The 22,441-nt window shown below is 38.7% G+C and overlaps 1 protein-coding gene across 8 annotated transcripts in view; it reads left to right on the top strand.

Annotated features, from left to right (window-relative positions):
- The window catches only part of NCKAP5 (NCK associated protein 5), a 394,562-nt gene that overhangs the window by 237,209 nt on the left and 134,912 nt on the right, over window positions 1–22,441 (top strand). For 7 of the 8 annotated variants that reach the window (XM_075028892.1, XM_075028891.1, XM_075028889.1 and 4 more), the window contains one exon: window positions 12,043–12,133. In XM_075028892.1, coding sequence (XP_074884993.1) covers window positions 12,043–12,133 — 91 coding nt within the window. The remainder of the gene's footprint in view (window positions 1–12,042; window positions 12,134–22,441) is intronic. The other variant, XM_075028890.1, reaches the window with a different exon arrangement.

The raw sequence follows: 22,441 nt of genomic DNA, 5'->3' as shown, positions 1-22,441 counted from the left end.
AGAGATTTTTGGAGTACATTTTGAAAGCCTCAAACAGAGCTCTGTCCACAGGATTCCCATTAAACACAATGGGAGCCATGTGGCTAAAATCCTGCAGAGCAGTTTGAAAATGTATCCCGTGCTGTGCTGAAGATAGATGATTAAAGCACAGCGAGGAGGGATTTATGTTGTGATTCTCCATTTAGGGCTGTAGTACTAAAAATCCTTCTCCAAACCTTTCTTAAATGATCTTCTGTTGGAAGTTCTAGCTAATAGCTCTCCTGTTTCTGCAAAAGAAGTACCAATGTGTTACAAATAATTAAAATAAACATTTGCATCTTAGAGATGTCTGGATATCCTTTCACTTCTCTTTACATTTACATTTCTTATTGCTGTTCCACTTTATTCTTTTTCTTTTTTCTTACATCTTGCTTACATTTTCATGTCCTTTTTTGCTTCTCCTCAAAGTTCTCTTACATGTTTTATGCTACTGTTGCCTTTATTTCTGGTCCTCATGTCTTGTCCTGTTCTCTTCCTCTCCATTCTCTCCTTAAGATGCTCTCAAATTTTTTTCCTCTACTTTCCTTCTCTGTTTGTAAGTATTTCCTTCTTCTCTCTTCTCCTAATCCAGCTCTTAGTTTGTCCAGTTGCTCTACTTCGTGGGCCAAAGTAATGGGACATGCCTTTCCCGACCCCTTTACTCTTCCCTCTATTCCTTTTGTTTTCCATGTTGATATCTGGCCATCCCTCCAAAGTGTCCTTTCCTCTTTTCACCAGATTTCTGGCATGATACAACTTACCTCCTGAACCTCCAAGGTGACAGAGATTTCAGACACTGTGTCTGATACAGAGGCAGTGGAAGCACATCTATGCAGCAAAGAGCCAGTGCGCTCTCTGTATATTTCAGTGCAAATCCTACATACAGAAACATTCCCCTGCTTTTATTCAGTTCATCTCCAGGATAATGCAATTTAAAGAGATGTGCTTCAATAGTGACAAATTTGGCATTTTGAGCCTGTGTATTGTGGCGTGTTTTTTTCCTGTTGTTACTTCATACAGTGGATAATGGCTGTGACAGAGTAATGTGTTTGGAATGATATGGGGAGTGCTTTATGGCGCTTAACATAGAGGCGTGAAAGTGTCCCTGCCTTTTTCTTTTCTTTTATTTTCTTTAATGCAGCTGTTATTTCTTTCTTCTTGCATCTCATCTGCACCTAGATATTATTCTTCTTACCTTTTTTTTCTTATCTTCTTTTGCTTTTGATAGGCTTGCACACATACAGAAAGGGAGAACATTAAAAGTTATTAATGACAAAATATATCTAGGTCCTTAATTCAGCCCTTCTTGTCCGTTGGCATCAAAGCTGATGATGCTGTATATGACGCTATTCCAGCGCTCTTTCGTGTGCATTGTCATGTATTTTTATTGCCTCATTATCAACTGCTTGGTTGTAGAAGAGCTGTCAATATAATTTTAGAGAGACCACCTCTGCCTAATGATACAGGTAATTAAGCCCTTGGAGACCATTACTTTAACCATATATTACTTGTTTAGGTCATTTTGCTATGCTACTAAGGTTTGGAAATCTACAACCAGTAAGTTTTCATTCTGATGTCTCCAACATGACTTGTTTTTGTCGTTGTTTTATAACCACCTGAAATTTAAGACTAGAAGAGTAATTACTTCTACATCGTAGGTTTCTTTGGTAGTAGATATGTATTGCTGTTCACTGAATCTGTCCTCCAGAAGGGTAAACTCCTTTTGAGCTGGGCACCATTAGAATAGGAAACTGTGTTGTACCAGGGCAGTGCTGCAGGAAACCCACATGGACGGAGGCATTCTTCAGGCTCAGGAGAAGATAGTCAGCATTCACTACCCTGGCAGTCATTCCTGATCTACATTGGGGAAAAACACATGGAGGCATTTTATTTATATATTTTTCATTAAGTTGGTAATTTGGAGGCTAATGTGGAGGGTTTGTCGTGTGAAAAGGTCCTAGTCACACAGAGAGGGCCTCAGGGCAACACCGGTTCATGAAGGGTACAGAGGAAACACTCAATCATAGCTGATCAGCCAAGAACTGTCTCATGTCCTCTGTTTGTGAGTGTCTATTTGAACGTCCAAAGCAAGCTCTCTGCTGAGGAGAAAAAAGGAAAGACAAATTCTAGATATATCTACAGCAGCACATTATCCCCCTTAGGAATTAAAATGTTATACCATTATTTGTAGCACAGACATCACTTGGAATATTCCTACACATTTCATCCATCTGTGCTTATCTTATATGCAGAGGCTTTCAGGAAGTCACAGCTGAATTGAAAATCTCCATTTTTTTCTTTTCTTATCATAGTCTTTATGAGCTGAAATTTGGAAAGGCTGAAGTCCAGAAAGTCAAAAGAAATTATATTTATTAAGACTCCATGTTGTCTTCAAAAGTACTTTTAAGTGAATCTCATGGTTGGGAACCATAGTCATTGTTTCTTGCTGTTCTGTTGATTGTTGCTGTTCTTTGTATTTATGAACATCTGAGGTGACCCATTTCAGCGGGATCCAAGTTCAAAGTGGGAAACTTTCCTGTCATACTTGAGTCCTGTGTAGTTACATTTGCAGGAGTTTGGCCTTTGGGCCTTTGCACTTGTCTGTACAGTGTCAGGAAAGGGCTGGTGCTGTCTTGTGCATTTGATTTTTGGTGTAAGATTTAGGTTATTGAACCAAACCGGGAGTGGTTTCTTGAATATTTATGTATTTAGAGTCCCATTAGCTACAGTGGTAGTTAGTTTTTTAAAGGCATTAAATTCACAAATAACATCTTAAGGGAAAAAGAATGCAAGAATTTAATAAACTTTACAGTCTTTGCCTCTGAAGGCATCAGGGCATGTTATATGGTGTTCAATATAATGAAACTTTCTGAACAACTTTAACGGTATGCATACTTAGTAGTCATTTAATCAAAAGAATTATTTATCATTCTGTACAGCAATCATATGCATGCTCACTAGCCACTTAATCAGAAGAATTATATATTTTAAGTGTTTTGCATATAAGTGTTTCACTAGGGAGTCAGAGAGGCTGAAAACAAATCATGATAATTTCTGCGGAAGAAAAAAAAAAAAGTCTCTCCTCTTTTTAGCTTTCTTCCAGCCGCTGTCTGTACTCTGGACCGCACAGGTGGGTGTCTACCACAGCACGTCGCAGACCGAGCCCAAAAGCTTCACGATGGGCGGTGTAGTGTGAAAATGTGTAAGAAAGAACAGCTTGTTTGCATTATAAAGGGTTCTGCAAATGATCGTTGATGACAGACCTCATTTTCATCTTGCATTTCTCTTGTACCTACTTCAACTCTGCAAAAGCTGCCTCCTTCCACATAGCATCTTTGCTATTTGTGAGAAACTGATAGAAATTTATGTAGGTATGTCAAGGTGGTCTTGGTACCACCTTGAAGCTGTAACTCAGAATGGAACAAGAGCTTTTTAGTTTTGAGTAGCTTTACATTTCCTTAAGTAACTTAAAGCAATAGTAGTTTGTCTGTATCAGGGTGCATATATGCAAAATTAAATATGTGTATTTGGAGGAGCTGGTAGATATATCCATTCATCTATATATATATTTGCTAATATGGAAAAATAAATATTTGTTTAAAATGTAGAAAACAAGAAAAAAAGTAACCCATTATTTGAAATTGGAAATACTTGCAGTCATTGTATAGTTGTCTGTAATTTTTCTGATGCTTTTAGTTATGCTGAAACACTGTGACTATTTCTGGTGCCTCCGGCATGAATAGAGTTTGAACTTAGGAGCATATGTTTAAGCTGACACAAGAATCAGCTTTCTGTACGTGTCTGGTTCTATCCACTTATAGTTAATGAAAATATCTCCTGTCCTAAGGTCCCAAATATGTTACTGGGGAATTGTAGGAGGCACAGTCCCTGCATTTGAAAAATCCTTTCAGTTGCCTGTGAGAAGCTTTTCTGTGATGCTTAGTCTTGGACTGGTTTTTGTTTAATCCTTCATGCCTGTAAGTTACAAAATCGTATACAGGGCTGGTGATGGAAGACACCCATACAGTCCATATGGCATTTGTCTATCTGTCAACACAGGAATAAACATTACCACTGGTTCCTATTGCAGTTCAGAAACTTTTTGCTGTAGGTATAAGTTTGATGAGTGAAATCTGTATGGCTGAAAGAGACAATGGAAACATTTCCAACGTTTCCTGGCTCAGATGGTAGTTAGAACAGTTTCAGAGAAATGTCAGGTCTGCCATTGTGTGATAACAGAATTCAGACTTGTGTGGGAGCAGTGATATACAAATGCTGAGGTCTTTAAAATCCTACCCTACTTATCTGAGGCTCAAGGCACATATGGTATTTAAGGATACCTTGAAAATTTCCAGTGGGTTCAATGGTCAGTAGTTCAACTAAGTAAATGTTGTGCTCAGTCTTTCAGTTTTGTGTAATTTTCAAGTGGTGGTATGGTGTAGCAGACAGAGCACCTGATTAGATTGTCCACTCAAAGGAATGATCCTTCTCCACTCGTGTAAATAGAGCTTGAGACCTGTTTCATTCCAGCACAGCCTTGCAATAGTTGCCCTCATCGTGCACAAGATACTTTATTTTATGTGCTACTTTTCTTTAGATAGCTTGCCCTTCAGGCAACAGTTTGAGTATGCTTTAAGTATGTTTTTAGGAGGGTTTAGCATGAGTATGTGAAAAGAGCATGGCTTGTGCAGTTTGGATTTGCTACTAGTGAATGTCACGGGGTTGAACTGGCTGCTCAGAGGCTGTGGTGGGGAAAGGGCCATGGTGGTGCTGCAGGAGGAGAATTTGCCTTCATATTTCTGGATTGATAAGCACCTGTACTGATGAACAGGAAGAATAAACATAAATTATACATTATATGTGTGTGTTTTGGTTGCTATTGTAAAGGATAGTATTACTTTATTTTCCAACTGAAATATTAAGGATGGATATTGTGCATTCTGTAGGCTTTGCCCAGCACACTGCTATAAGGCATGTACCAATGTTGTATCCTAAGCAGAACTGAAAATGCAGAGAAAACCCCTTGGGGTTTAGAGGCCCAGCATTTCCCATCTGTCAGTTCTCTTTTAAGTTTATCACATATCTGTTTTCACTTCTTTCTTTGCTTTTTTAAATCCATTTTCAATATCTGTGTTCTTTGGAGAAGCTTGTGTCTGTCTCCTGGCTACCTACCCACTTGAAGCAATGGCCTAGCAGCATGCTGCAGGGTCTCTGCAGTAGGTGCACTGAGAACAGCAGGCTTGGGGACAGCCCTGGGAAAGATGGGCCACTTCGTCCTGGGGATCACCATGGCTCGTGGAGGAGAGCAGAGGGTCTTGAGGCTGTCGCTGTGGCTGGCAGGTCACTGCACAGTCTGGAGATGAGCCTGCAGATCAGGGGGAGAGTTGAGGAGAGCAGGCAGCCATGTATAAAGCTAATGGAAATCCTTGGGGCCAGAGGAGTAAGCAGAGTCTGCAGTTCAGAGAGCCAGTAATTTAATTGAAAGCAGGTAGAAGGAAAGACACTCCTGCAAGGATGCAGTGAACAGGAACTGCTGTTTGATTAACTTTTTTTGTTTCTGTTATGTCTTGTAAAGCCACTTAGCTATTTTCCCTGTTTAAAAAAATCTGGTGCTTAATCCAAAATCTGGATTTTTTATTTGCTCGGGGCAGGAGGTTGTGTGTGTTTGTTAACTCTGAAGCCTTTTGGTAGTTTGAAGAACTCACTGTAAGGAGAAAGTCTAACCTGATCCATTGCAGAGCTTTGAATGGAGTGGTGAGGGAAGTGAGATGCAGGTAACCCCAAGCCTGAAGTTCAAAACTACATATGAATAAGCAAACAAATTTATCTGAGAGCTGAGTCAGAGAGAAGCTTTTTGTTTGGTTGGATTGTGGGTTTGGAGAGAGAGCTGGAAGACTAGGACAGAGACACAGAAGTCTGCCATCAAAGCCAGACAGATTGCAGTCCCCAAAGAGACAACGCAAGTCCAGCTGGTGAAAATACTGGCTGGTTCACAGGTGAACTAAGAGCTGAAAAAACTGAGAAACCACATGGGAACCTGTTCCTTCATCTGTGATCAGGCAGTAGGGAGTGGTCAGACAGCTCAAGGAGCTGAAACCTAGGCCACATCTCCAGGGAGGCTATAACTAAAAATAGAAGTCAAGAGACTTAAGCCGGAGACTGCCCAGGAGAGAGGCAGGAAGCTTCACTGTCTCACAGGTAGGAGCTGGAAGCAAATACCCACCTGAGAATTTTGATTACACAGAAGTAAGTTAAGCTAAAGGTGGAGAAAGATCTGTTATTGATATTTTTCTCTAAGACTTTAAAAAGAGTCCTGCACCTGCTGCATGGCATGAGGAGAAGGAAAAAGCTGAAATACAAGCCTCAACTTAGTAAAATTCTATAGAAACCTTTGGACACGTCTCTGTAAGACTGTAAGTTGTATCAAGTTGAAGAAAATCTTGTGGCATGCATTTGAAATAACCACCAAGTACTGTCATCTCAGCTTGAGGGTGATGAAAAGGGAAGGTGATAGCACCTAGCAAAAGGTAGCTGCCAGCTTGTGGAAATTTTGAAGGAAGTAGGTCAAGGGAGAAGGGATTGAAACTGTCATGCACCTTCTAGAGCTGGAACAACTACACGCTACCTGTCCCTTGGAGGGAAAACTGTAAAAAGGGCTGTGTGGGATGTAGCTGAATAGAGCATGGCCTATAGAGAGTATTTATTCCCTGTGCTAGAAGGGGAATCAAAGATCAAGATATATGGGAAGGGTTTTTTTCCAGGAAAACTTACTCTGTCACGGAAAGTTTTTAGGTCTGGGGAGATCAAACCCCTTTAAGGTATATGCTACAAAGAACCGGAGAAGAGAATGGGTTTTCTCTGCATTGAGACAGGGCATAAAGGCATGTCCTACACAGTGGAGAGGTTGGTCAGAGAAAATCCTCTTCACGTGTGAAATTACTGTGGCAAACTGTGAACCTCTGTCAGGGAAGGGAATCAATAAACCTAGCTGAAAGGGATCTGAAAGACCTTTTGGGGAAGTGGGAAATACATGGGGAAGGTTCTGCAGAGTTAGGGGGCTGAAAGAACTCTCGTGCCTCTTTGAATTAGTGTATTTGAGGGAAGATTAATTCCTGTATGGTCTTAAAATCTGTTCTTGGGGAGGACCCCGACATAATAGCCTATGGCTTTGGTCCAATTGAAATGACAGAACTGGGAGAGGCACAAAGGCAGGTTTTCTGACCATGTCTCAGCATTGCTGGGGGATGGCACAAAAGAGGTGCCCATTTATGAAGGTGATGGTCCTGAGAAAATTGAGAGAAAAGTCGGGAACTTAACTGCCTAGCAGTGATGCATCAACCCTAGCAGGGTCTGTCTCACCTGGCCTGGTTGAAACTGTGCTCTGGCGCATGCCATGAGTTGCAGCAGTGGGGGCAGGCAGGAGATGGAGGCAGAAGAGCTGTCAGAAACATTAACATCAAGAAGCTTTAAAAGCAGGTTTCCTACAGCTCAGTGGGTCCTTACAGGCAGGTCCTGGCTTCCAGGCAAGATTTGAGTTGCAGCAAAAATCAGAGGAATCTTCCTTCTGCCACCTTGGACACCTGAGCATCTGTGCCCTATGTGCTTGCTCCCTGGGCAGGCAATGATGTTTCCTCCTTTCCAGAGATTCCTCTGTCCCTCTTGCCCAGAAACACACACAGAAACAAAGCCAAAATAAATAACTGTATGTTGCAGTTGAATTGATTTCCTGGTATTCTCTCAACAGCACAGGACAAATTACATTTTTTTTAAATGTAGGAATGACTGATTTTGTTTCAGAAGTAATAGCAGCAAGGACCTGTGGATCATAAATTCAAGTCCTCAGCTCTTGACACTGCTGTCTAATTAATTTCATAAACTGCTCAGCTCTGGCTTAAAACTGTTTAGGTTTCTCATCCTGTTACTCTACTTGGCAGGCTGGTTCAGAGTCTCACTTCTTCCATGATTAAAAACATCCTAATTCCAGCCTAAATGTATTTGTAACCACTATATTCCCATCTTTTTTTGTCAGTCATTGGCCTTAGGTTGATGTAGTTTTCTTTCCCATTTTACTTTTTCTCACTGATTCTTTTGTGGAAGGTCTCTTAAGTTTAGCAAGGTAAGTTGTTTAGTCTCATGACACAGACTCTCGATTCCTCTAAACCTCAGAGCTGTTTCTTCACCGAATTCTCTCTGAATGAGCTGCTCCTGAACACTGGTGATCGTAATTGCAGATAATATTGCAGATGACATCTTGACAGTGCTTTCCACAGTAGCATTAATACTTTATGTTCCTTAAACTCTTATATTCCATGAACAGATTCTGGTTTCAGAGTGCCTCATTTCTTCTTCTGTTTTACGCTTTGAGAAATTTATCCTTAGATTAGGACTGGTGGAGGACTGTTTCCCTACTCTAAACTGACATATAGTCAAGAAACTTAAGAAGCTTCTATCAAACATGGGTTTAATTTATTTTTCCCCTAAAGAACATAGCTTTTTAAAAAAAGAAAAATTGAAAGGAACACTTCAGTTCTAAGAAAAGTCAATTTTCTATTCAAATAATAGATGTAACAAAAAATTTAATGGTACTAAGTGAGATGCTTCAGATGAATAGAGACTAAATAGAACACTAAAGAAAGGGGAATATAAATGTTCTTAAATAGTGATTGAAGAATGTAGACTTTGGAATGGTGAACTTTAGAGACTGTTTTTGCAGATTGTAACAGCTTGATAGTTACATAAGATGCACAGAATCCTTGGCAAAACAGGTTTTTTAGCATAGTCCAGCAAGCAGGCAGAATGCACGTGTGGGGGATAGCTATTCTAGATGTAATCAGCAAGTGCTTGATGTTGGAGTGCGTCCATCTAGGATATTAGAATCATGACTGAGAGAAGATAACCTTTCGTGGTTACCAGAAGGGGGAAAATATAGGTTGATGTGTAGAAATAGCCTTTCATAAAGCTCCTAATTTTTCTGCTTCACTTCCAAAATTTACATGTCCTTTGGAAGCCTTGTTCAGGGAGCAAAACATGGGATTTCAAGTCAAATTTATAGAGGCTCAACTATTCCTGCATTCTTTAAAAGAATTTATACTAAATCCTTCTGGCATGTACTGTCACTGTGGAGAGTATTATAGATCATAATATAACAATCGCTTTTCAGTTAAGGTGTCATTAGTTCATGCTTCAAAGGTTCTAATTTATAAGAAACAAGTCTTGATTGTTATCCTGTGCCATGTTTGGTTAATCAGTCCTTCCTAAAAATGGACAACTGGGGTGCTAGTGGAGAAGCAGCAGCTTATAAACTGCAAGAGCACTGGCTGTCAGAGCTTTGCAGTAAATTTGACTGCAAGCATATTTCATCTCCTTGTTTGACAGAAACTAGTTTCCTTTCTCCTTTTTCAGATATTCCACGGGTACCTAAAGCTTGTAAGATCCTCTCAATGCTGGTTTTATAGTGACATGACTACACAGACAGTGTGTATGTTACGCCTGGGGTTCAGCGTACAAACTTCTATAATAGCTGCAAACAACAAAACAACAAAAGTCTCAACTGTGTTTAACTGAGCTCTGTCATGTTGCAAAGATGATTCTGTTGCATAGAAATCTGAGTGCTGATGGGAGGTGTTTCTAATTGCCACATGAAACTGTGTGCTCGCCAGTCGCTATAAGGCTGTTCAACAAGATGGGCCTCTTGTCCAAAATAGGCTGTCTGAATTTGACTGAAGATGAAATGACCTGTTGAATTTAAGAATTCTTCATAATTTTTCTGACATGGTTTAACTGATGATACTAATATGCAACTAGACTATGTTTTCATTAATACTATTAGGCCTAAATTGAAAAACTCTGATTTTAGTGACAGTCAAATCTATTCTTTCTCTCATTTTTGCTTGGTTATTAATTTGTAAGAACTCTATGAAGGACTAGAGTTGGAACTGTGTATGCATATATAAACACAATAATTAACAATCCTATTACATTGTTAATTTAAAAATGAAATTATAAGCATGTTAAGAAATGAAATCATTCAATGAGGACTGCACAGGAATTTATGTTATGAACCAAAATGATTTGTTCTTTTGTGTAAAAGGCATCTGATTAAGGTCAGCCTATGAGCAGAAATGGTTCCAATCTGCAACTGAAAAACTGCACCGCTGTCTGCACTAGAGATTAGAGTTGGCTTGTTTTTATTCACATTTGGTCAACAGATGGTCCAACTATTCTGTGGGCATTCTGGCAATGTAGAAGTCTGCACATCAATGACAAAAAACCATCATACGAATAAGTAAAATGTCAGTGTTCATCTGAGTAGAATGAATACCCAGTGTCGGCTTCTCGAAAAGTAGTGTAGCTGGCTGACTTGAAAGGACAAAACCTAGCAAAACATCATATTATTGCTAAATTAGCCAATACCATTCATTCTTATAAGACTGAAAGAACAGAAGGACTATGAGGCTTATGTAAAAGATAACATTATTCGCCTTTGGCCGGAGCAGTTAGTTAATATTTGCTGTCTTGATGGATTGTTACCTTAGAAATAAAAAAAAAAAAAAAAAAAAAAAAAAAAAAAGATACTCTGTGACTAATTCTTCTGCTCAATTGCATTTGCAAAGAATGGTACACAAAAGTGATGTTTCCCTAAACACAGTAGAAATAAACAACAGCAGGCAGTTTCTGGTCTGATATGCCTAGGAATACTGGCTCTTTTTTCAAGGTCACTGTTTTAATATACAGCATATCTGGCAATATGGCTTAAGCTACTCCTCTCTCTCTCTCCTGCCTCATGTCACCCACACACCTGTGCCACAGCAGTTTTCCCTTCTCCAGCCCCTGTTCCAGCTGGGCTGTTTTTCCAACTATATCAAGGGATTGAGACAGCTTAAAAGGAAAAGAACAGAAGACATGAAAGGGAGGGTGAGAAAAACTGTTGCATCCGCACAGCTGAAGAAGAAGTTGTACAGGGGTGAGAATTTGGGTGAGGAGATGGGGAGTGGGGAGAAGTGTGAGGACCTTTGGCTGGAACTGGCACGTAGCATTTCTTGTTGTGAAACCCAGCGTCTTTGTTGTTGCTTCTGTGGCTTTTGATCCCTTTCCTCCTCCTGCCCGTACTCACAGAGCTGAAACCAGCTACAGTCCCAGACCCTTTATTTGTGGTCAGCCTCAGTGACATCGCCTAAGCCCATGGGATTTAATTTCTGATCCACCTTGAATGGGACCAGTGTTTTGTAGGTGGCTTCCGTTATTCCCAGCAGTCCTACTGTGTGAAGGAGCAGAACTCTCTATTCTGTTCAGCCTCCATTCAGGAGGGTTAGTGTTATTATCAGTTTTAACATGCTTGATGAATGTGTGTAGATCAAAGACAACTTTTGATGGTGTCTATTAACACCTTCTGAAATGGAAGTGCAAACCTTCCTTCTTTCACTGATGGAACTGAAGTTGATTATGTTTTCATGAGATGGTAGTGCCAGATTGTAGCCTACACTTGCTTTTTACATCCCTTTGAAAGGGCAGAGAAGGGTGAATGTGTTCAGCAGCTGTGCCTCTATAAACAAATGTACTGGCACACACTGCTGCATCTATAACATAGAGAGTAAATACTAGTAATGTATTTGACAGTCTGTCTAAATTGCACAAACCTGACAATTGGCTGGAAATACAGCAGGTTGGTTTTTTTTAATCTGACTGATTTTGTTCCTAAATGACAGTAATTTTATCGTGGTGTTTGGTTACACTGTTGACAAGGTGATGTCTTTTGCACACATTTGTTTTAATTTTTGTAACTGAGCTCCTCTAGGATTTTAACAATACAACTAATTACTGTGCATATTCAAAAGATAAAAGAGTGCCCTTAATGTGTTATTCATAACATGGAGTATGAGAACATTATAAGGCCAGGGTTGTCTTTAAATATTAATTTCATGGTAGCCATGGATGCACTAAGCTCTTGTAAAGAACAAAACCACTGAATGCAACTCTTAATTTTTTTCCATACACTTGACTTTTATAAATATTTTCATTTTCTAGAATGGAGGAGACAGTGAGAAATCTGCTACAGAGCCAAGGATCCCCAGGCCAGCATGGAGAAGGAAATGTCAATATCATGAAGGTATATCAGGTATTAGTGACTTACTACCTGTTTTCTTGTGATAGAAAAGTTCTTTAAAACAAAAATTGCACTACTGAGATAAACATGTCTGGCATTGTTTCCTCTATTGTTTACTAGTTATGAATACTGGTAAGTGGTGGTTGGTAACATCTACATTTTCCTGCGTGTTCTCTCATTTTCATTTTTATTGTCATTGTGTTATCTGCAGTTGTTGCTCCTCACAGTTAACAGGGGACAGAGAAACTAGTTTTGAGGACTTTAATAAAGTACTTAATATTTTAAGTAATATATTCCAGCATCTCTCAAAAACATAGATGCTTTTGACAACTTGACCTTCAGATTGCGATGGTTAATATTATCCACTCATATTCTTACTGGGTGTGAGGCTTCCATATCAAGCTCCATAGTTTCTTATTGCTGCTTGTGGCAGGTGTGTTTTGTCAGCCTCACTTGGGGTAGAGAGAGTGTGTCGCAGGACAGAATTTAGGAGAGCAAAGATTTTAGAGGTTTTTCAAAGGGAACCAGGTCTGTTTATGCTGTTTATAAGAAAAGGAGCATTTTACTTTTTCCTAATATACTGCGGTATTCTGGAAGCAGTGAACCTGAGGTGGTGGAAAGCCTTTTTAAGTGTCTGGAAACAGGAATGAGTAAAATCCCAGTTAATCAGATATTCTGCACATGAATTCTTAAAAAAAAAAACTACTTAATGAAGTCAGTCCTATCCTGTGTCTTTTTAAATAGAATAAGCATTCCTTATAAAGACATAAAATGCTGAAATAATATATTAAAGTCTATACTAGGCAGCGATCCTTCAGCTAAAACACTTTTCAAAAATTCTAGTCATATTAGTCCATTCTTACAACTGATGGATCAAAAATACAGCAATATAGCTAAACAAAAATGTATATTAAAGAGTATTTATCACTGTAATTAAATTTTCATTTTAAGCTTGGATTGAAGGGAAAAGAATCTTTTAGATTAACCTTCCAAAATAATCAATTTTTCTTGTTAAATTGATAGCCTGTAAAATTTAATTTCAGGACAAATTAAACGTTTTGTTGAAGTTATAATAGAACATTGTGCTTTTAGAAACTGGTGATAAAAGCATCCACATTTTAGTCACTACCCTTTTGGGATGCAAAAGTGAAACTCAGTTCTCTCCTCTTTGTTCAGAGTTTAAATCTATACTTCCTGCTCACTCCTGCCACCTAACAGTGGGTGTTCTGAAGTGGGCTTGGTGTCAGTCTCTCCTTTGGGTGGATTACTTGTCTGTTTATAAGAGACAGCTGGAATGATTTTATTATCTGCTTTTCTGTATGCTGTATTACCGTGGAAACCACAGTAAGGTGGTACCACAATTAGGTTTTAGCTTCTTTGAGTTTTGTTTTGCACTCTCAACAAGAAAAGCAAAAAAGTACTTCAGTTTCTTTCCATCAAACTGAGGGTTTGGGTGTTCTTTATTTTTCTTTCAGGCACTATACTGGTCTTTTGAAATCTGAAATTTTGTGTGCTGCTTTCCTAAAGGGGAGATAAACTACTCATTCCAATTTCGGTGCTTGTATATTTCTGTGTAGTTCTTCCTCCATCTTTCATTTGTTTCTTAGTTTTTGAAAAAAGAGAATTTGGTTATGGTTTTATTTTTTTCTCCTTTGGGGCCATACTGACATAGGTATTTTGTTGTATCCTGCCAGCCAGGAGAATGGGTACCGTGGTGTGTTTTGTGTAAAATCTCTTGGGTTTATTTTCTGACCAACAAAAGAACAAGGCAGTTCTGCCCATTTAATGGTAACAAGAACAATTCTTTGTTTTCCTTCAGCTCTAGCAAACAGCCTACTCCATCTAGCAAACTGCTGTCTAAACCCCTTTTTTTCCCTTCTTTCTGGACATGGGGTTTTGTTTGAATCTGCTAGGTGGTAGTCAGGGCAGATTCCCCAGACCTGAGCCTAGCTCTCTTACAAAGTGAAGCTATCTCTGTCCCAGGACCTTAAAGCACCCATATACCTGTTACTCTAGGATTATTTTAAATCTTGTACTCCACATTGGATAGCAGCTTCCTTCTCTTCCTGTTCTCTTCTTGTTCTTGGGAACGTTTTCACTCATGATATCAAAGTTAGCTTGTTTTTTAGCAAATTTCATTTCTTCCGTATTGCCACTGTGCAATTTTCTTTGCTTATGAATTACTTTTCCTAATTCATGACTCAGAAGCAGTGATTTTTCCTTTCCTGGAGGAATAGCTAGGCTACTGCATTATATACCAGTCTGTGATAGGTAAAACAGGTCAAAAATACGGAACATTTCCATGAACATTGTGTTTTTTCTGAGTATCTCTTTGGCTCATTCATCCTCACATCCCTTTTGTTCACTTTTGTGACAAACTTCTGAACAAATAGTTTGTTTTCTGGGAATTTCAAGGAACGGCTCTATTCACATGCAAAGCAGCGCATTCCTGCCCTCCTATGGCTGCCTGCTATGTAGGTCAGAGATGAGTTCACTTGATGTGTATTTGTTATTCAGTCACATGGTAAAAACTATGCAGTGTGATTTAGGCAACAAACACATGTACTAATAAAAGCTAATACCTGAAAGGCTCTTCAAAACAAATAGTTGGCAAAGAAGCTGTGATCTGAAATGTTTACAAGGTATTTTAACATTGAAAAACATACTAATAAGGCATTATATGCATCATTAATATGTTATTGAAACCAACTGTGTGGAAATCATGGACAAACATATCATCTAAATATATGATGAATTTTATTGCAAATACTGTGTCCAGGTATGACAAGAGGCATCAATATTGCAATAGAAGCATTTCATTTGTATCTTTCCAAATGCATTCAAACAGGTTTTTGATATATTTATAAGGGTAGTTCACAAATGGGAATAGAACTTGAATGTACTACCTAGGCAATGTTTCTTAAAAACACTGATGTATTCAGGTTTTTGGGAACATGATAACCATATTATCATTCTGTATTTGTAAATGAAGTATAGATGTGAGCTAACGTGTGACAAAAAGATTTTTATGATCTGAATTCCAGGTGATATATATATATATCTCTTCATATACATACACAGAAGTTATTGAATGTATAAATACTAATATTGTTTTGAAAGCCATCCTCTACAATCAGTTACCTTATAGAACACATTCTGAATCATTCCTGTTCTCTATGATTACTATGATATGATCAGAACAATATGATCAGTACTCAGTGCAATAGAGTATCAGATTTTACTGCAGTTTCAGAACTATGTATTTCATAACAAAGGAGGACATGACCTAGGCAATCTCCAGTGTGACTTATCAACATATGTCCCATATTCTCTGACACGATGGTAAGTTAGTTTTAGTGTGTGAAGCCTGTTCAAATTAGTATCTGAATAGTCATAAAAGATACCTCTGTGCAATAAACACATTTGATCTATTGACCATTGTCTACATATTTGTTTTTTACAAATCTAATTATTGTTCTGGGGTGTATGAAATTGAGTTCTTATTATAATATCAATATGCCTGACTTCAGAATAAATAATCTTGCTAATGAACATTAAATGTTGCATAGTGATCATGTTAGAAGAATAATAATAAGATGGAGCCCAGAGCATGCAGTATTATTGCAATATTGTGTTAGGTCTTGCTGGAATTCTTACTTGAAGCAAAATATTCTAACCCTTTCCATAGAGCTAGCTGCCCTATGGGAATTTAATTTGGACTTACAGATGGATGATGTGATTTCTTTAGGGTAAATAAATTTAGAAGCAGGATTGTAAATAAAATTCTCCTCTGTTATCATTTTACATAATACTAACTGAGGGAAGATTTATAATGAATGCTCACATAAATGTAGACAAGAATATGTGTGATTTGAATTGCCATGAACCATCATATTTCTTGCTTAAAAGTTTACTTGACTAAAAGGCTGTAGTATGTAAGAGCTTTATAATGTTTCCAAGAGGCATTGTCCACCTAAAAGTAAGACCATGAAAGGCCAAGCCAATACCTCATATATTAATACTATCTACATTCAAGAGACAAGTACTTTATCTAAGCGGGAGAATGATCCCCAGAAATAATTGTGTGCAGTACTTGAACCCAAGACATTAAAAGAAGCACCCTGCAGACTTTCCTTCCTAAGTTTGTCGTTGTGATTTGCATACCAAAAACTAGAGTCTCTTTCCTGTTTGATCACAATACTGGATATCTAGGTAGAGTCTTACCAGATTACAGTTCACTCAAAGACTTTCAAGGGGTTTTTGAACTCCTTTTGGCTTTACGTCAGTGTACAGTGATTGAAATAGATGAGAGTTTGTTGTAAGTTCACAATTTGTTATAATTCTGGAATTGTCAATATGTCCACTAAAGCTCAGGACAGACATGGTGCAGTCACATCGGAGAGGAAGGACAATCTGCTGTTTAAAGCACTGTGTTTGGGAGACTAGATTTTGATTCTTTCATTTGCTACAAATTTATCCATTTCCTTGGACAAGATCACTTTATCTGTCCATCTTTAACCTTTGTCTGTAAGAAGAGGATAACAACATATCATTTAATCTCAAGTATATTTAGGAGGTCATCATATATGTGAGCTGCTGCTTCTGTGGTAAACAGAACTGTTAGAAGTACTGAGCCAGATAATGAAGAGATTTAAAAAAAAAAAAAAGGCTTTTCATATTTCCTTGTAAACTTGGAAAAAGGCTTACTTCCCCTAAGGAGTTTGTTTAACATACAAATACTTTAAATAGAAAAGGAATCAATTTCAAAGTGGAGCTTGGATGGTCTTCAAGTAGGGCTACCCTGTCTTGTATTAAAAAATATGGAAGTCAGTTTTTGCTGTTGGGAATTTGGGGATTTTGATACATGAATTTGTATGAAAAACTTAGGGAAGTAAAACCTTGTGACCGTAAGGTTTGTAACCTTTTCAGAACCCCACTGTGCTGCTTTGAGATTTGCACTCCAAATACTGCTGTGGGACCAGGCAAGTTCCTCTGATCAGCAGGAACTGAAGTCCTGGGTTGTAGCCAGCCTGAAGCCCATCCCATCTAACGTCATGGGCCCAGTCATCCCTCAACTTCAGTGCTAGTGCAGAGTGTCTTTGACTGTGCTTATTCACCCGCTGACATGGTCTAGACTACTTTTTAGCAGAAGGGATCTTCATTGTGCTGGGCAGTGCAGGACTTCAGAGATTGACTATACAAATTCAAGAGGAGAAAGATACAAGTAATGGGGTAGGGGGTTTGTCAAGGAGAACGATCCCTGTGCTGAGGTCAGTGCTGCTGAGTCTACACCAGGAGAAGCCTGGCTCAAAGACTCAATGGGGTTTACAGGTAGCCTTAATAGTAGAGCACATTTTCAGGTTTCTTTGGCCCTGGGTGCAAGGGAGAGGAGCAGCTTGATTCCCCCCGTTTCTTTCTGTAAGTGGTATGTGTCCTGTCTCATTTTTTGCTCCGCTGCTCTTTTTGGCACCCATGTGACTACACTGACATCAGAGTGGTAGCAGACAGTTTGAGTAATTGCAGCCTAAGCATTTGGATGGGCTCTCCTCACCGAGTAAGAGCTGTGACTGTGGTTCAGCTCTGTTTTTTTCTCACTCTGGAGGGATGACAAGATTTTGAGAAGTAATGGCTTCAGAAGAGAATTCTCAGGCTTTAGAGTGCACCGTGAGAAGAATGGCACACAGCTCCATGGGGGACACCTGTCCCATTTGTAGGGCATCACCACCAGTGCAATCATTAACTCACACTGCAGCTTCACGGGAGGAGTGGCTTTGAACGTAAGAAAGTTCAGTTCCATTTCCTGCCCGCTTGCTGTATACAAATATATGTATATATGTCTGCCTTATCCACAGGTAAGAAAGAAGATTTATCTGTGAAGACTCAATACTGATAACTGCAATACAAAGGTAAAATAACTCCAGCTTTCAGTCATGAAATCTGGAGCGTTTTGCCAATTGCTTTCAGAAGCAGGTGTCAGAGAGGTGTGACTACATAAGTGATACAGGCACATTTCAGGTGGCATTGTTGGTCAGATCAACCCAATTTTTTGTCTGCGTGCTTTGTGAGACTCAAATGTGGAAGAGTTGTTGTGACTGTCACTTCTAATTTGCACAGCCGTTGGTGTCAACAGCTCTTTCATGCAAGAAAAACTGTATCTATTGGCAATATAATTTTATCTTAACACAATATTATACAAGCTTAATGTTCAGGACATTGATATGTAACATTTTATAGGTGAGGCATGGCCATGAATTGAAAAAAAGGCACTAGTTGAATTCCCTAGCTGAAATCCGCATAGGATTTTTAATGCTAACTTCTATTGCAGAAAGAGGAAGTATATCCTTAAAATTCAGCTTATCTCTCTGGACTAGAAGTGCCCACAGGAGACTGCATCGACCAGGCCTCCTAAGCTACTAAGGAGAATATTACTAGGCAAAGCTTAGCAGCTTTGTGTCTCCCAGAGAAGGACAGAAGTGAAGGCACCCACATCCTTGGGAGCTCCGCCGGAAATCCCGGGCTGTCGAGGACACAAGCATTTGCTGTTGGACTGCTTTTCCATACAGAGAAATCCAAGGCTAGCTTGGTAGCGACTAATTCCTTACGGCTTTTCTTCTCATAGATTTCCACCACTGTGCAAAGATGCTGATAAATATTTGTTCCCATATTTACCTAAACTGAGGTTGGATTCTTGCTCCCAAAGGAGGGTGATGGTGCTCCTCAGACACCGTTCAGAATTACAGTTTTGTTGCAAGGAGCATATGTGCAAATAGTTTTCCCTTTTTGATTGTTTGTAATACAGTAACAAAGCAATGGAGTTATGTTTAACACAGCGAAGTCTCATAACTGAAATGTGCCATTTGTGTGCCTGTTTCTCAGAAAACAAGCTGTTCTTTCCTTCCCAGAATCCTCTATATATCTACAGTAACAAGAGGTGCAGATTGACTGATTTGATGGTACCATTATGTATTATACTGATTGTAATTCTACATTTAGATTTTCCTCTACAATACAGTGTTTCTATCTTTTGCTGTATCTTTCTTCTAGTTCTTACTTTTGGAATCCACAAAAAATGAATCCACAAAAATCAGCCCGTATACATTGCCTGAAGCCTATACATATGAAACAGGCATAACAGCAATTCTTTGGAAAGCAAAGTGATGATGTGGTTCACAGCCTGACTGACACAGGTCGTCCTAATGCATACAGGGACTTCCCATTTATGCACAGCAGGTTGTCTGCAACCTTAATCTTGCCCTTAATGGTGGTGTTCCGGTTGCCTTTTTTCTAATTCAGGGGATGTATTTGAGAAAAAAGAGTATGGCTCTAACATACCTTTGCTTGCTAGTCCTAAGAGACTGGAATAACCTCATGGAGTTTGTAGCAAATACGACTTTTAAGATAATCTGTCTGCTGCTTGGAGAGATGCCGGTATCTTTGTATGTGCAGGCCAACTTGTTGCTCTTTATTGGCGTGTATTCCTTGTGCAGGTCAAATCAGGGCTACCAGCAGCAGGGCTGTGCTGGCCCGCAGGCTGAGGGCAGCCCACGCTCTGGCTCTGTGAGTAACCAAGCCTGCGGGGCTGCTGTGGCATGCTTGCCGTGGGACCCAGCGCCACTTCCAGCCCCACTCTGTTTCTCAGTAGAGCATTGAGATCCCCAGGGAGTTGCTGTCATCTTTTAGATCTTTTAGAAGATTTTAATAAGAGGGTCTTACCTATCTGTAGCCTATCCAGATCCCTGTGAGGATCCAGACATCCTTTGTTGACCTGACACAGCATTGCCCATCCTGAGCTGGTATTGAAGAGGTTCTGGTTGGCCAAGAGGGTCTGGCAGGAAAATAAGAAGCATTTTTATCTGTCGAATCCTCTGTGTTTTCTGAGTAAGGATAATGAATAAGAAATAATAAATAAAGACCATTTACTGCAATCAGCTGTCTAGTGACAGAAGTGTTTGGACAGAAAAGTTGAAAAAACAGTTTGTATTCTTTGGTATTCCAAGGTTGGGTCTTATATATGGCCAAGTCACTTGCTCTCTCCCTATTTCCTCTCCCTAAAAGAGATTGTTCACTCTGCATTTTGAGCTGTGATTCATTTATGTTTTCAAACCAGCAGGAAGCAATGCTATTTTTTAAACTTTAAAAAGTTGAAAAAAATCTAAAATTTTGCTTATTTTCTGAGGGAAAAAAAAAAAAGGGAGATTATACTGCATTCACAAACATTCTCTTTTTGAAAGTTATTTTAACAGAACAATGCACTTAACAGTACACCAGTATATTTATTTTGGAAAGAATGTGCACTGATGATCACGAAAAGTATTTTTCATTTTTGAAAAGTTGAAGTTCTGATCTGGTCCAGAATGATTGTTCCTACATTTTATTTTTGTGTGAAGATGCATTCTGAGCTTCTTTCAGAAGTTTTCCTGACAAGATTGTGAGACAAACCAACTATTCCCTGGCATTTGCAAAAAATTGCCTGGTTATGTAACAATATACTAATTTTTTTGTCCTAATCCCACAGGTAACTTCTTAGGTCAACTTCTGCAATTGTCCTTATGCTGAGAATTAGTCAGTTAATATATTGCTGTCATTCCAAAATACTAGTTAAGGCTCATCTTCAGGTATGTCCTTTAGAGCCTTTTTGTGGTATTGCCTAAAGAAACCATCTATGGAAAACTGGATCAACAAGTATAAGTACTTAGGAGACATTCGGGTGGCAAAAAAAAATTGCACTCAAAGTTTTTCATTTCATTAAGAAGAGTAATTTGGCCTTCATCCAAGTAGTGAAAAGACATTATTTAATAAAAAAAAAGTGAAGGGCTGCAAAGGCAAGGAAAATTGGCTTATTTCTAGCAATTTAAATCCAGAGTAATTCTATTGCCTTAATTGCTATTACATAAAATTTACTGAATTTAATTTTCAGAGTAGTTTGGCTTGTTTGTACTTCAGTCAAAGGTAGATATTTTAATACTGTCACTTTAGTCAAGTGTAGTTACTTTAATACTTTCAAACTCCTTCAGGAAAGTTTAAATGCTGCATATAGGTTTCCTGGGAGGAAAGATGATTACTTTAAGTATGGTACTATAATGAACCAATTTATAAGAGAATATCTGCATGAAAAATCACACCGCATATTCTTCTCATAATATCATATATACAGATATGAAGAAGGAACAGCTTAGCTTCTAGAACAGGTTTGGGTTCGTTTTTTTTTCTGCTGATAATTTTGCTATTCAGTGTAGCTGAAGTCTTCCATTTTGAAAAGGAACAACAAACACAATGAGCTACTGCCACACAGCCCTGCCACCACTGTGTCTGAAACCTAGCTTGGAAGAGTCACCTCCAGAATGGTCAGTCTTTGATTTCGCTTCTGACAGATTAAGTGTCAGAGGTGAGGGTGCTGTTGATAACGTGAATATCCATTCACTAAAGACAGGATGGTGTCAACAGCAGTATTTGGTCACAAGGTTAGTGTAGTTCACTTTGACACCCAGGACTGACATTCAGCTGGGGACCTGACGACAAGAAACTTCATCTACTCTTACTGATGTGATAACATACGCTAAATAGTCCTTTTTGATCTGAACTTTTTTGGAAGTAATAGATGTTTCTGATGCATGGAACAGCCAATAAAAGCATCATTAGGAGATTTATTAATGCTACAGCAGAACTGTTCAATAGGGGTGATAGCTTGTACTCGTGAGGAGTATTTTGAGTGAAGAGTAATATGTAGTACATGTAGATTGATATGTGAGTGGTAGGAGACTCATACCAGAAACATAAAGAAAGTACTTTGTTCTCTTATCCATCACATGTATTTAATTTAGGGAATGTTTCTGCTCACTCTGTTCATTTTGTAAGTGAAATCCAGAGATGAAAAAGAAGAATTTTATATGTTTTTCCTGACAACGCTAATGTTAAACTGTGAACAATTTGGGATGTTTCTGTAAAATTTTGTGATATATGTGCATTCCTTTCTTTTCTTTCAATTTTGGTCAGCTTGTTCTGAACAAAAGCTGTTAGATAAACAAAAATATATAATTACGACACTTGCTGATGTGCTATCTAAAGCAAAGCTATATTTTTCTCTGTCTTTCCACTGGGAGAAAATGAAGCAAGAGAAAACAGCTGAATACATAGGTAGAAGTAAGTAAGGTAAAACCAGAAGTCATATTTGTAGCCTTATACTCAGACATCATTTAGATTGCACTGTCTACTTGCATGTAATTTTTTTTTACTTTCTAACTTGTTTGTTCAGTTACAGGTTTTTTTCAGACCAGGGTCATGGTGTGTAGTGGAATTCCCATTAGCAAATAAAGAAAATTT

This window comes from Buteo buteo, chromosome 5 (genome assembly GCF_964188355.1).
Source record: "Buteo buteo chromosome 5, bButBut1.hap1.1, whole genome shotgun sequence".
In the NCBI taxonomy this organism is placed as follows: domain Eukaryota; kingdom Metazoa; phylum Chordata; class Aves; order Accipitriformes; family Accipitridae; genus Buteo; species Buteo buteo.
Note: the sequence above shows the minus strand (reverse complement) of the source record. Positions and strands in the feature narration are given on the sequence as shown.